We start from the raw sequence: 14,851 nt of genomic DNA, 5'->3' as shown, positions 1-14,851 counted from the left end.
ATCACTATTCCTGGGCTAGTTTAGTTAAGCTTGGATTGGAAATCGAGTCACACGTTAGGCAATACAATTTTTCTGTTTTGTTTTATTTTATTTTATCTGATACTTGGGCTTGAGAATCTGAACAAGATTCCGATGAATTATAGTCACTTTGATGCCAAAGTTGGTATCTATCTGTATGCTGGCGTTTTAGATGATCAGACATTAATTGTCTCCTGGTATTAGAGAATCTTTTATGCGGTTATCTTGTCTTATTTATGTTTTGTTAAGAAACAAAGAAATTGATTTTTAATTAAAGGTTCTTCAAGTTCTCTATAAAAATAGAGAATAAATCTTCTTGGCCACCTCAACATCTTAAGCTGGCCGGCAGTTGCCATGTTTCTTGACTCTTTACCTTTTGTTACCGTCCTGCGGAACAGTGTGGTTGATGCTGGTGTGAGGAGAAGTTTCTCCAGCAGTTATCCAAAGAAGACTAATCAGAAGCAGGAAGCTACCCTTTCCTTCCCTCGCTCAGGCCCCATTCGTAAATCTCTCTGTGTTTGCCTCTCGTATGCGTGCTTACTTTCACAGTTGCCTCATTTAATTTTTCTTTTTGGGAGTTTTTATGCTATGTTTTTATTATTTTTAATTTTTGAAAGCCCTTCTGCGATTCCACCGGTAATGACAGAGGGAAAGAAGCAACCTTTTGATGCCAATGAAGCTCCTTCGCTAGTTAAGGAACTTAAAGAAAGCTTCAGAACTGGAAGGACAAGGAGTTATGAATGGCGAGTGTCACAATTGAAGGGTATTGAAAAGATGGTCGAGGAAAGGGAGAAGGATATTTCGGAAGCCCTTTATAAGGACCTCTCAAAGCCTGAGTTTGAAGCCTTTGTTTCTGAGGTTTAAATCTAATTTCTTATATGTTGATTTCTCCATAATGTTCGGTATGGTCAATGCTTGCATTCTTCATATATAGCTTTTTTGTTGTGTTTTAAAAAACTCTGTAGATATCTTGATGGTAAAAAGCAGTTTCAAATTCAGTCCAGTAATTTGCACATATGGAATATCTGCATATATTTATGGTACCGAGATCTGCACGTTCATGTATTGCATATTTGTCCTTATGATGTTTAATACAGATTGCTGCGGTAAAATCGTCTTGCGAGGAGGCACTTAAAGAATTGAAACAATGGATGAAGCCAGAAAAGGTAACTAGAGAACCACTCACCTTTTGGCAAAAGAAAGAACTGCTAACTGTGAATATATCTATTTAATAACAAGTTTAAGCTAGTTTAATGCCGTTCTCTCCTAACATTTCAGGCCAAAACTTCAATGACAGCCTATCCTTCTTCAGCAGAAATTGTGTCAGAACCTCTGGGAGCTGTGTTGGTAATCTCAACTTGGAACTACCCGTTTTGTAAGTTGAAAAATAAGAATCTGTGTTAATAAAATCATGTTCTACTCATGCATTCATACTCTGCACAAAAAAACATGATTCTCTGTTTTCCATAATCGATAAATTCAATCCACAAATGTGTTGCAATTGGGAAGCTAGAGAATACCATTTAGTTTCAAGATAATGTAATCACATGAAATGTCCCTGGCTACAAAAAAAACACCCCTACCGCATTTTCTAGTGTTGATTTCTATGGGCCTTTTTTTTTTTCCTTCTTCTATCTGCAGTGCTGTCAATTGATCCAGTAATAGGAGCTATTGCAGCTGGAAATGCTGTGGTATTGAAACCATCAGAAATTGCTCCAGTCACATCTTCACTGCTTTCAGAATTATTTGAGGAATATCTAGACAGCTCTGCTGTTAGAGTTGTCGAGGGAGCCGTTCCTGAAACGGCTGCATTACTTGAGCAGAAGTGGGACAAGATATTCTACACAGGTTTGACACAATAATATTTTATATTTTGAAATGCTCTGACCATACAGGTTCATGGATTGAAAGGCAGTGAACATGTCTCCGGTGACACACTGCAATCTATTGTTGGTGCTAGAAATGAACTCCTTTTATCAAATGAAAAAATGGAAAACATAATTTTACTCCTTAATCCTACCAGAAAATACTTGCTACAGGTCCAGGAGATGTGCTGATATTAGATACTTCATCAAACACTTACTACTTCAAACATTTATTTTAGGCTAAGGCACCTCTTTTGGATAAGAATATTCAGACAAGGATACAACAGTTGGACTCTACAAATCAGTGTAAAAATCTAGGTAACTTGAGAAAAAACCAAGTTCAAGCCCAAACCCATACCCCAAACCCATACAACTCCCAGCAACACAATTTTCACATTGTGTCTCCATTCAGATTCTTTTATTGAAATTTTGTTGTTTCACTTGTGTTTCCTTGAACTTGTTGTTCACAACAGAACACCTCAGATATTACTGATCATAACCTTCCATAAAAGTCACATGAGAATTTAAGTCAATATATGTTTTACAGTTATTCCAAAGGCATTTCATAAACAGATTTGAAACTTTGAAACTTTGAAAACACCTGTTGTCCATTTGATTTTTCATACTAAGTGTAACTGCTGAAGTATAGGGTGTATGAACTGACGCTGCTAGTATCAATGGAAAAGTTCTCTAAATTCAAGACTTTAGCTAAAGAGGCCATGCTGTTTTTTCTTTTTAGGCAGTCCAAGAGTAGGGCGCATTGTGATGACTGCTGCAGCAAAGCACCTTACTCCTGTTGTCCTAGAACTTGGAGGAAAGTGTCCAGTTGTTGTTGATTCTGATGTTGACTTACAAGTAAGAACATCAAGTTCATAGCTTAAGAGTGCATCAATCACGGATTCTTTTCCCTGTAGTATTAATTGGCTTCATGCGAAGGTTACTGCAAGGAGGATTATAGCTGGGAAGTGGCAACTGAACAATGGACAAGCTTGTATTAGTGTTGATTATATCATAGCAACAAAAGATTTTGCCCCAAAGTTGGTAAGATCATTTTACCTTTTTTTAATTCTTTAAAAGGTCTGTTCCAACTGGATTTATTCTTGATGCATGCCCCTTGAACAGATAGATGCACTACGGAACGGAATAGAAGAATTTTTTGGAGCAGATCCAATGGAATCGAAATACATATCCCGTATTGTGAGTTCAAACCATTTTTCACGTTTGGAAAGACTCTTAGATGAGTACAAGGTTTTCAACAAAATTGTGGTTGGAGGCCAAAGGAATCAGAAGAAACTGTGGGTTCCTTACATTTTCTGGCAGATTTGTGCTTCTAGTTTACAATTCAACAATGATACACAGTACAAAACATGACTGCATGACCTATCCTTCTATTGCAGAAAGATCGCTCCAACCATATTCTTGGATGTTCCTGAAGACTCTCAACTGATGCAGGAAGAGATATTTGGGCCATTGCTTCCTATTATCACTGTGAGTACAGAGTGAAAATATGCAATGCATGTTGTTCTAATCGACACTATGATTCAAAGATCATTTTATCTGTGATTTGATAGGTTGAAAATGTGAAAGACAGTATTGATCTGATAAATTCGAAACCAGAGCCTCTTGTCGCATATCTCTTCACCAATAACCAGAAGCTAAGGAATGACTTCGTGCAAAATGTCTCCTGTGGAGGAATGGTTATCAATGACACCGTGCTGCATGTATGTATTCATCTCTTCCTTAAAACTCACATATGCGGACGGCAAAATTTTGTATAATGTGTTCACTGAGATGCAGGCCGTTTGCCACATCTCTCCTCAAATAGATTGTAAGGTCCCCAAACTATTAAAAATCTGCAGTGTCATGACTGCAGCCAGTCAGTACCACTGTGCTTCCGGTGCCATGTTACTCCCTCCTGCAAAGAAAAAGGGAGAGAATAGGACTCAATTTCTTGATGGTTAGAAGCAATGCCAAAAATGTGTATCGCGAGTTACGCTTAAGGAGTAAATGTGTCAATATGGATAATTGTACGCGGCGTAGCTAAACTGGATCTGCTCCGAAATGAGCACTTTTTAATGTTTTTACCTAAGGTAGTAGAGGTAAACAAATTGTCTATTTCAAGCTTGGTTTTCAAATTATGCAGGTTACAGTTTCCAGTTTACCCTTTGGAGGAGTTGGGGAGAGTGGAATGGGATCATACCATGGTAAATTTTCTTTTGATGCTTTCAGTCACAAGAAGGCAGTTCTATACAGAAGTTTTAGTGGAGATTCACCTGTCAGATACCCACCATATACACCAGAAAATAAGAAGTTGATGAGGGCTGTGATGAATGGTGGCATATTTGATATAATTCTTGCTTTGATGGGATGGTCTAGAGATTGAATACGTGAATTGAAGATGTTTTTTTTTGTTGGTTACCCCTCTCTTGAATGCGTTTTTATTTTTTCAAGTCTCAACTGTTCAACAGTTGTGAGATAATAAGTGTATGATAACTTGCCGTCTAAACGATTACTTTAAGATTGTTAGAGAGCATCCATTCAAGGGAGAGTGTCAGTGTCTTGTTGAATAAGATTATTTGTTATTTGTGAAATGCTTGGAAAGGAAATGAGAATTTCTGACTTCTGCAATGGAAATTAAAAATTACCAGACAAAAAATGTTTATACAGTTTTCTATTACCCTTTTGGTGCAAGTACGCATCTTGCCTTGCTTACCATAATTTCCAAGCAGTCTTGCGAATCTCTTTAGTTATCTGCTGTTGAACCACCACACTGAAACTGGACAAGAGATATCTTCAGAATCTAGCAGGTCCCCTGTCGTCCCAAGCTCTGGCAACTCAGTCCATTCAGATAGTGTTGCAAGCTTGGAAGGCAGTGACATGGAGAGAAAGAAATAACAATTAGCAGCAGTGAGCAGCATTAAACACGTGAAGAATAAAGTAGTTAGACAATTGGATAATCCAGTTGGTGAGTTGGTGAACAATGTATAAATAAGTCTAATGAGGTATATTTTTCTATAAATTGCAAAAGTTATTTCTCTTCTCTTTTCTTCTACTTCTCAACCTCTTTTCTCACTAAAAACCTGTTTGTTAAGATTGAGTCTTAACAAATTGGTATCAGAGCCTTGAATCCAAGGCAATTACAACATTAACAAAGACTTAAAAATGGTAGAAAACAATAAGGCTAGAACTTTGGAAGAGAATGGGAGATAGTTGGATGAGAGAATGCAAGTTTTTCATCAAGAATTGCAAGATTTCATAGCAGACAACAAGAGACATTGGTAAGAACAAGCCAAGTTGAATGAACAACTAAAGGCACAAATGGAAACCAAGATGACTATCATGCAGACATTTATGACTGGAAGGGAGGTAGAAAGGGATGACAGGAATCAAGTTAACGCCAGGGAAATGGTGCATCTACAGCAGAATCATAATTCAGAGGAAAATGTGGGAATTAATAAAGGCCATCGGGTGGGTACAATGTAGCTTTACCTAAAGTGGAGTTGTCCACGATTCATGGAGATAATCCGCGAAGATGGATTAGAAAATATAGGAAGTTTTTCAAGTTGCATTTTACTCCGGTTCATCAATGGGTAGAAATTGCTTCACTTTACTTGGAAGGCAAGGCAGAGGTATGGTTCGAAGGATTTTTGGTAGGTGACCATGACCTTACAAATTAGGAGGAGTTTGTTCGATGCCTTTGTAACAGATTTGGCAGCAGAGAGCATGTGGTAGAGGAGTTTAACAAATTGGTACACGATAAGCGGGAGTAGAAGAGTATATTGAAAGGTTTGAGGAGCTTAAATCCCTAATAAGCACATTGAATTCTTCAGCACCAGTATCGTACTATATATCCAGCTTTATTAGAGGCCTCAAGCAGGACATTAAACCAACATTGAAGATCTTGAAATCCGGAACATTGGTACAAGAACTTGATTAAGCAAGGTGGTAAAAGGAATCTAACCAAGTCGTGACAAGAAGAAACAAGATGGTACCCAAAATATCTCTTCTTGACATCATGGTAGGTTATCAGGTAAACCTTCTTGTAGCACTCTTTACAATGCAAGAACTGATGTAACAGTAGGGGGTAAACGAATGAATGGCACTTGAATATGATAAAGGGAGTGGATGAGGAAGATGAAGAACTTTTAGAAGTAAAAAAGGGGGTAATAATGAGATTGTGGCTATTGAATATCAAGTACATGAGTATGGTTTATCCCTTAATGTATTGGACGAAAGTTATGCTCATAACACAATAACAACACAATAAGGATTAAAAAGAATTATAAAAAGCAAGATTTTTTTTTTTGGTAATTGTATCTTGTGAGTTTTCAGGTTAATTTACATGTATTTCAATTAATTTCTTGAAATTCTAAAATTAATAACTAAATAAATATCCAATAACCCTAAAATTTATAGAATCAAACTAGTAAACTCTAAAAAAACAAACCTATAACCTAACATAATTGAGCTACGACACCCCTCAGGTAAGGTAATACTCTTAGTTTTATTCTTACCGACAGTGGTAATACTCTTAGTTTTATTGATGAACATGTGGTTAAAGAGATCAAGAGTACTACCATTGAAAAAACGACTGTATTAGCAGTAATTATGGCCAATGAAACTGTATTAGCAGTAACTGTGAGATCAAGACTACCATTGAAAAAACGACTGTATTAGCAGTAATTATGGCCAATGAAACTGTATTAGCAGTAACTGTGGCCAATGAAAATGTCATGAGGTGTAGTGTATTCTGTAGAAAATTTTAATGGTTAATGCAAGGACATCAATTCCAAGCAGACTTGAGGATCTTGAAGTTAGGGAGGTGTAACATGGTTTTGGGAGTGGATTGGATGCTAAGACTTTACTCGCCGATCCTATTCGGTTTAATAAAGATGAGATTATCTTTCAAGAAGAAGGATTAATCCGATCCTATTGTAATAGTGGTTCCAACATGGTACAAGGAGATTATGGACACCTACAAGCAAGATTCTCAGTTGCAGAAATAATTGATGGGAAATTGGCAGGAGCTGACAATTGGCCTGAATATAGTTTTACAGCTGATATACTCATGTATAAAAGGAGAATTGTGATCGGCAAAGAAGATGACCTGAGAGAAAAGGCAGTTAAAACAATTCATAATTCTTGTATAGAAAGCCATGCTAGGAGACACAACTCTTACGGGAGATTTAAGATTGTGTTTTAGCGGCCTTTAATGAAGAAGATGGTAAAACAACTGGTGAAGAAGTGTAATAATGTCTGTGAACAAGCTAAAATGGGAAGGACAGCCTCTCATGTGCTGTAGCGATCATTGCCAGTATCAAGTGGAGTTTGAAGGGATTTTTTAAAGAATTATTTTTTGATCTAATTAAATTATAATAATTCTATTTTGTTGTCTAAGGTTTGTTTTCCTTTTTAACTTTTTGAGACACGCGTACCTTCTTTTTTTATCAGATTAAAAAGAAAAAGTCGTGGGCCCACAAATCTAAGCAAACTTAATAAAAACCCTTGTCAGTATATTTTGCAATAAATTCCAAGCTAGCCATCAAACGTGTTTGTAACGAGAAAATCAGCGAAACCCTATTTTCTTCCTATTGGAATAACCTGGCATGAATTTCAGTTACTGGGCTAACATAATAATAATCATCAGTGATTGTAACAGCTCTGTTTCTAAATTGGGTTTCTTTCAGTTTTTTTTTATACCATTGCTGTTTCGGTCAGATTGTCAACGTTCTAGTTTTTATTGGACAAGCGTTGATTGAGTCCAATTTTACTGATTAATTGTTGCAGGAGGTGAAAAAAACGGATGGGGGTAACAGAGAATGCTTCTGCTCATGTTTGTCTCTTTTCTAATTACTATAATTTATATTTCACCGCTTTTGCTTTTCTTTTGCTTTGTGGTAGCCCCCATTGAACCTGTTGCTTACACTGTTCCGCCATCAACATTACAAGAAAAGCAAAACAACTGTTTGGTATTTTTTTGTTTTATAAGAAATTGGTTTTGAATTGTGCTTTTGACAAATACCGATTTTTTCCTGCTATGCAAGCAATTTGGGTATTTCTATAACATTCTTTTTCACTCGTATGAAAGTGGGATCCCTTCGTGATAGCTATAAATCATGATGCCAATTTTGTGTGAATGAGGGAGCACTAGTCCGAAGGAAGAGATTATTACCATGCAAGACCCATTGTGCTGCTAGTGGTAATCATGACAATTTAGATGCACTAATCTAGTTAATGTGAGCCCAGACTTGACTCTTAAGCTGTGAGGAAAAATGAAAATACAGGTTATAATTGTTATATTTGTGGGCTTATGGAAATTTTTGAACATGCTATTTCTTTTTGTGGGCTTATGGTGTTGGTGGGTGCTTAACGTATTGCTGATTTGTTTTGATTTGTAATTCCATGCACAGGGACTAAAATTTGATGTGGATGACATGATTGTGAAAATGGCAAGCCAAGACCAAACCAAAATGCTGCACATCAAACAGCAGCTGGCCACCATAGACCACACTCCAGATCACCCAGTATACCCTGTCGTATGTTCCCTTTTCCTTTGTGTCTGCTTCTCTAGAAATTGTTTTCATGATACCTATGAGTGTAGCCATGTTGGTCTCTAGTTCGAGTCCTGCCCTTTTAAAAGAGAAACAAAGGAAGAATGAAGTTTTCATTGACTAGTTTTCAATTGGTTTGATTTTTCCATTCAGATGGTGCATGAGGCAATTATGGATTTAAATGAAGAAGGGGGATCGACCAAGGATGCAATATCACAGTTTATCATGAGAAAGTATGATGTTTTTCAGGTTGTTCATGTGGCTAAACTAATTGAACAATTAGAGAAACTTGTGGAGAAGGAAGAAATAGTTTTTACATCTGAGAATCGTTACATGCTTCCAGCTGAGGACTCTGGTTCCCCTGCTAAGTTAAAGCAGGGAAAGAAGCAGTCGGTGCAATATGAACTGGATCGGAGAAGTAATAAGTTGCAAAAGGGAGTTCAAGTTCAAGAAGATCAGAATGCAATTATAGAAATAGAAGATCAACCTGAAAGTGATAAAGCAAAAGAATCACAAGCAGCTCAAAGTGAAGGCGTTGAATACCGGAACCATTTACAAGAAGATCAGCTTAGGGTATATGAGGAAGAGAGGTTTGAGATGACTACTGAGAATTTTTCTCAAGTTGTTGAAGGACAGTCAAAAGTGATTGTAGAAGATAGATACCAGCAACCTGCTGGAGTAGATGAGGGAAGACATGAAAAAGAAGTTCATATCCAAATGAGGGAAACTGAGGCAACTGAAGAGCGAAGTCAATTACAACAACAAGAACTCCAAGTGACTGAAGATCAAGTGGAAACTGAACGTCAAAATAAAGTAACTGTAGACCTGCATCATGTTGAACGTCCTGAAAATGAAGAAATTATAGGCGAAATTCGACCTCAGGTTCCACAAGATATGTATGTTGACGAACATTATCAATCAGAGAAAACACATATTAGAACCATTCCTATGCAGATTGAAACACGAGGAAAAGAAGTTGGAGTGATTGGAGAGGAAAAGGGATTGCAAGAACAAGATAATAAAGTGGGGAACAATTCTACTGACATTAGGTTTGCTCTTTTCTTACTTTGCAACATTGTATCTTACAGTCTTTCTTGTTACTTTATTCTTATCCCTTCTCCGTTTCTGATTAATTAACAGCCATACATCGGAGGTTTCTGGACAACCTGTTCGAGATAAAGACATGATAGCGATGCCAAGTTCTTCTCAGACAAGTCAACAATTAGACCATGTCGGATCTTCATTGTTATTTCATACTCTGAAGGTGAAAGTTTAAAACTGGAGTATTAGTTATTCACAGGTTAAACTTGGAAAATTGGTTACTAATATGTAAAACTCGTCTTATTCTGTCCCATGAAACACGTTTTAATTGTTTGTTTAATTTACTTTGATCACTAGGAAAAGTGTATAAATGTGTGGAAGAAGTTAACAGAAGCTGAGCATGAGCTGATGGATGTTCTTAGCTGTTTGAATTCAATGGAAGCAATAGCCAATATTCATGAATCAGAGCCAAAAGCATTGCCACATTCTGATTATGTACCCAAAGATCCAATGCAACTTCAGCAGAATCAACAATTTGAGCTTCCTAAACTCAAAAGAACTGCAGAAGTTCAAATAACAGCATTGCAGGAATCTTTTCATAACCAGAAAAGGCAGGCTTTACCTGGAAATCATGATTTCCCATCGAAATACTGGCCAGAAAACATTAGTGTTTCTCCTACTCAGCAAATCATGCACTCACAGCAACTGGAGGTGGAGAAACATCAAGATTTTCCTAGTTTTAAAGGCTATCTACAACTTCATGACCCAGAAAAGGGGTCCAAGTCTTGTTCATTTGCAGGTTCTTTGGAACCCCAGGAGCTGAATCTGGAGCAGAGATCAGAGCATCATGGCACAACTGTAGAGGACCTTCAGACTCCCGTCAATTTGGAGCATGTTGAACTGCGTGTTGAGCTGGAGCAGCGAGTAGATGTCCCTGAGCTAAAAAAGGCTTTGGGAAAAAACTTGTCTGCTGATGGAGAATTGACACCTGCTGAGGACATCACTATAGATAGAGACGAGGTTGAGCCTGAGAGGCCTCCAGGATTTGAGGTTACGGTGGAGCGATTTTCCCAAGAACGGCTGCAGTGTGCTGTTCCTTGTGGCGATGCAAAGAAACTCGAGCCTGTGGTAGGCATCATGACATGTTCGTTTTTATCTTTAATTGCTCATGTGTTTTCTTAGGCCTTCCATTCCTTTTCTATCATTTATTATTATCGGAGATGATATGAAACAGACTGAAGATAATATAGAACTGACTTCAAATTATCAATGATATTAAATATAGTACCATAGAACATACCATTCTATAGATATGACAAAATGAATTGTGTGGCTATGGAGTCAATGCAGCTCGTGAAAGGGCAGAATCTTGAACTATCAGTCAAGGAAAGGCATATAGAGGTTGAAACGATCACTTCAGAGCAACAATGCCAGATAAAACAGCAAATACAAGAGAAAGAATTACGCCCTCCGGAGCAAAGGGCATCCGAGAACAAATCTGAATCAGGTGCAGCTGGAGCTACTTCTGATCAGCAACTCCATAACATTGAAATGCTTCAAGATCCAAAGCAAATTTTGGTGGTACATGAATCATCCCGATTAACGAATCAGCAAAAGAAGGGTCGTGGCAAGAGAAAGAAAGTAGAAATGGAGCTGCCCCGGAGGGAACTATGGTATCGTGGCACAAAGGCATGTGAATCCAATCCAGCACATCCAACAGATGCAAATGATGTTGATTCCGACAGACAGCGGAAACTAGATCATCCAATCCCTGAAAGACCTCAAAAGAGAAAACCAAAGAAAGTGGAGAAATCATCTCAATCAGTGGAGCAGGAACTCAAAGATCAGGGTAGGAAAGGGCTTCTCAGATCTCAGCTTGCACCAGTAACATCTGATGAAGTCAAAATGCTAGAAAATCCAAAACAGCACAAACTAACATCAGCAGGGGATTCTATTCAAACTCAGCAGAAACAGCAACTACAGTTTCGAGTGCAATGCTCTTCCCAAGCTGAAGAGATTATGGATAAAATAATGGAAGAATCACAACCCTTACCAGACCAAAATAAACAGGGAAGTCAACTGGCATATCAACTTCGAGGGAGGCGTCCTAAGCTAAAGCCTGTTATGGATACAGCTAAGGGGAAATTTTTACCTGTAGATGGTGAAGATCATCACAAGGAGCTGCCATTGCATATTCAAGGGCAAAGGCCTAAAGCCATGACCAGTACAAAACTCATAGTAAGAGAAATATCCTCAAGCCATCAGAGTCACAATGAGCAACAGCCCAAGAAACGTGGCCCAGGAAGGCCACCTAAATCATTATCAGCTGCATCTCAAACTGTCAACGTACCATTGTCTCCACAGATTCAGCTTAAGCAGAAAAGGCAGCAACATGATCTTCAGAAAAAGCAAAAATGGCCAATTGGTGCTGGTCAAGGGAGGTTTACAAGATCCAAATCACCATCAGTTGCAGAAACCATTTCATCATGACCTCCACAGGACTGGCAGCAATGCAGGCCACATTTCAAGAAGAAAAAGCCTCAGAAACGCAAAAGTGATGGTAACAACCAAAGGGAAGACATCCAAAACTTGACCGAGGGAATTAAAGGACAGGGTAATGCTATTCTTTTCTCTCTTTTTTTCAAACTTTTCAGGGGCATTTAACTTGATGGTGTTTTTATTAGCTTTTTCAGTCCATCAGTTTCGGTTTTTTGAACATGGATAGGAAATGTTATACCACTTTCCTTTTGCTCTATCTTCTATTTATTCTAGCCATGATAGTTCGAATTCTTTTTTCTCCTTCTGTTTACAAAATCATTGCTTGTAAAGTTTTGTGGTTCTTGAAATGCTTATCTAATTGCATGACCAGGTCTTTAGTTAAACTTTACCACAATTTAGTCACTAGGTGAGATCAAATGTCTTTTCTTTAGTAATATGAACTCTGAAGAATATAGATCTCATCTCTAATCAGTTTTTTTTTTTACCTGATCTTCTATTCTCTCTTTTATCTCGCTCTCATATATTTGGAAACCTTAACATCATCTGTAGATTGGTCGTGATTTTATCATCGCTGTCTTTCTTCTTAATAATGATAAATGGATTAAAGACAAACTATAACAAGACATACCTGGCAGGATAATTAACCGCAAATTTAGTGGTTTGTCTGGAATTTTCTGATGGCTGTCTCATCATTTCCATTGGTTGCATAACTGTATTATACTTGCTGCTTTGGTTCTATAATAGTTTGATAAATTTAAAGCTTTCGGTCTTCATTCTCTTGGTCTTTAGATTAGCCAGCAAAGGGTGATGAGTTACTTGTTTGATGGAGAATAAGTGGATTAGTCTCTACTTGTATTTTTTTTTTGTGTTGCTCAATGATGAACAATATGTTCAGTGCTAACATTAGCATGATAGTGCATTTCTATCAATTCATGATCAGCTTGACTATGTGATTTGTTGATCTGGTTCGCTTTTTTATATATATATAATTATCATACAAGTCTTAAATCCGGTCCCAATCTACCAGAAGTTTCAATTGCACCATTAATTTGTTATATAGAGTAAAACAAAGTCATAGGACTTAACTCATCGAAGTCTCTAGTAATATGGTGTGCAGAACAAGTGATTCCATATGGCACTTCACTATTTAGGATAAATTGAGCTATTAGCACAGTAATTTTTTTTTTTTAAATAGTTAATAGATATAGGCACAGAAAAGATTGATAAAATAACATAGTTTGACCATGATATACTTCAGAAATACGATATTTATTCAATATCACTATTTTTAAGTATAATAAGATAGTTTGGTATTGTCATGTGTCAACTCAATACACTCAAGAATTCATGAAGATTTATTATACCCGTATATTTTTTCTTTCCGGTATTTATTGGTAAGGATATATAAAAAATATGCTAATAAAATCTTGTTTCATCACTAATCAAATGAATTATCCTGAACTTTCTTTTCCCTAAGCAATAAACAAAGGGGCTAAAAGCATTATTCTCGCATGTAACAAGTTTTTTACTTGCTAGCTTGTTACCTTTTAATTCACAGATAATAAAATATATTAATTTTTTTTGAAAAAAAAGGCTATGAAGAAAACATTATGCATATAAACACAAATTATTGTTCACCGTGCTAGTATAAGTATTCTTTTGCCCTTTTAACAAGAAAAAAAAGATTTAACTTGCTATTAGGGGTAATTAATTTGATCTTTTTAACACGATTATTTTTAACACGATTATTGGGCATAATGCTATGGATTGAGAATAATTTGATCTTTCGACAATTCAAAATCATATTATAAGATTATATTATTTTTAAAAGTAAAATTCATTAAAAGTAAAATTTATCAAAAGGTTGATTAGAGTTAATCCTGTCTTTTTACATTTTGGAAGCATAGTGTAAAAACCTTTATACCCTTAAAAAAAAACTAAAACTTACAACAAGGGGTATTTGTGTATTTTCATTAAGATATTTTTATAACTAATAGGTTGGACAAGGCGATTTGATTTTTTCATCAATTAAAATAATAGTTAAAAATAAAATTGTTGGCACGTGCACGAGGGCAACATCCATGCCCTTCAAGCGGCTCATATTGCATCATCCAATGTCTAAATGCCGCCTTTCAGGGCAGCATCTGAAGTGGCTTGACATGTTCTTTCCACCGGTGCTGTGTGTGTGGACAACAAAGGAGTGGTTGAGCTTCGATGGAGTTTTTTCTCCATCTCTTTTTTTTCACTCTTCTCCTTGTAAAAATTTAGAGGTTTCCTTTCATTTATTTCTTGTACTCAATTCAATCCTTATTTTTTTAATTTCTATTTGTTTTGTTTTTATCCTTTTTTTTGAAATTGTCTTTCATTTGGTTTCATTTAATTTTTATATCAAATTTGGTCCTCATCTTTTTTATTGTTGTTTGTTTTTTTTGTTTTTTTTTAATCGAATTTTATTTTCAATTTCATCCTTCAACATTTGATTTTAAATTTTTTTTTATCAAATATACTTCTTATTCTTTTTATTGTTTTTTTCATCTTTTTTTTCATTTATTTTTTAATTTCATCCCTTAATATTTTATTGATTTATAATTTTGCTTCATTATTTTTTTAGGATTTTTCTTATATGGTGTTGGTCTCAAGCCCGTGACCAAGATCACGGGTTTTGAAAGTTAACATGTGTCGACTTTAGGTTTTTTAGGCTATTTTTTAATTATTTGTTTTTCAATTTCATCATTTAACATTTAATTTATTAATAATTAATCTTCGTGCTTTTGTTTTTGTTTTTCTTTCTATGAAGTTATTCCAATTTTATGTTTATGGTTACGAAATTAGTGAGTCAACTTGAATTGACACGAATATTTTATTTTTAAAAAAATA

General features: G+C 36.2%; 2 protein-coding genes across 5 annotated transcripts; both read left to right on the top strand.

Annotated features, from left to right (window-relative positions):
• Positions 1 to 4,474, top strand: LOC7479170 (aldehyde dehydrogenase family 3 member I1, chloroplastic). Of its 4 annotated transcripts, none has more exons than XM_052452874.1 (11): positions 1 to 520; positions 665 to 876; positions 1,116 to 1,184; positions 1,297 to 1,393; positions 1,660 to 1,866; positions 2,623 to 2,738; positions 2,820 to 2,924; positions 3,006 to 3,178; positions 3,281 to 3,371; positions 3,455 to 3,604; positions 4,027 to 4,474. In XM_052452874.1, the coding sequence occupies exons 1-11, from the start codon at positions 373 to 375 to the stop codon at positions 4,264 to 4,266; spliced, it is 1,608 nt and encodes a 535-aa protein (XP_052308834.1). In that variant the 5' UTR covers positions 1 to 372; the 3' UTR covers positions 4,267 to 4,474. The 4 variants fall into 4 exon arrangements, with proteins under 4 accessions (XP_052308834.1, XP_024457137.1, XP_002307060.1 ...); XM_024601369.2 differs by having other exon boundaries at positions 1 to 545; positions 636 to 876; XM_002307024.4 differs by having other exon boundaries at positions 403 to 520; positions 636 to 876.
• A 2,955-nt stretch (positions 4,475 to 7,429) lies between these two features.
• LOC7479169 (uncharacterized) lies at positions 7,430 to 12,265 on the top strand. Its single transcript, XM_024601322.2, has 6 exons — positions 7,430 to 7,716; positions 8,294 to 8,419; positions 8,588 to 9,483; positions 9,575 to 9,698; positions 9,833 to 10,603; positions 10,826 to 12,265. The coding sequence occupies exons 1-6, from the start codon at positions 7,687 to 7,689 to the stop codon at positions 11,963 to 11,965; spliced, it is 3,087 nt and encodes a 1,028-aa protein (XP_024457090.2). The 5' UTR covers positions 7,430 to 7,686; the 3' UTR covers positions 11,966 to 12,265.
• The last annotated feature ends 2,586 nt before the right edge of the window (positions 12,266 to 14,851 follow it).

This window comes from Populus trichocarpa, chromosome 5 (genome assembly GCF_000002775.5).
Source record: "Populus trichocarpa isolate Nisqually-1 chromosome 5, P.trichocarpa_v4.1, whole genome shotgun sequence".
NCBI classification, from domain to species: Eukaryota; Viridiplantae; Streptophyta; class Magnoliopsida; order Malpighiales; family Salicaceae; genus Populus; species Populus trichocarpa.
The sequence above is the reverse complement of the archived record's forward strand: the minus strand, read 5'-3'. Positions and strand labels throughout refer to the sequence as shown.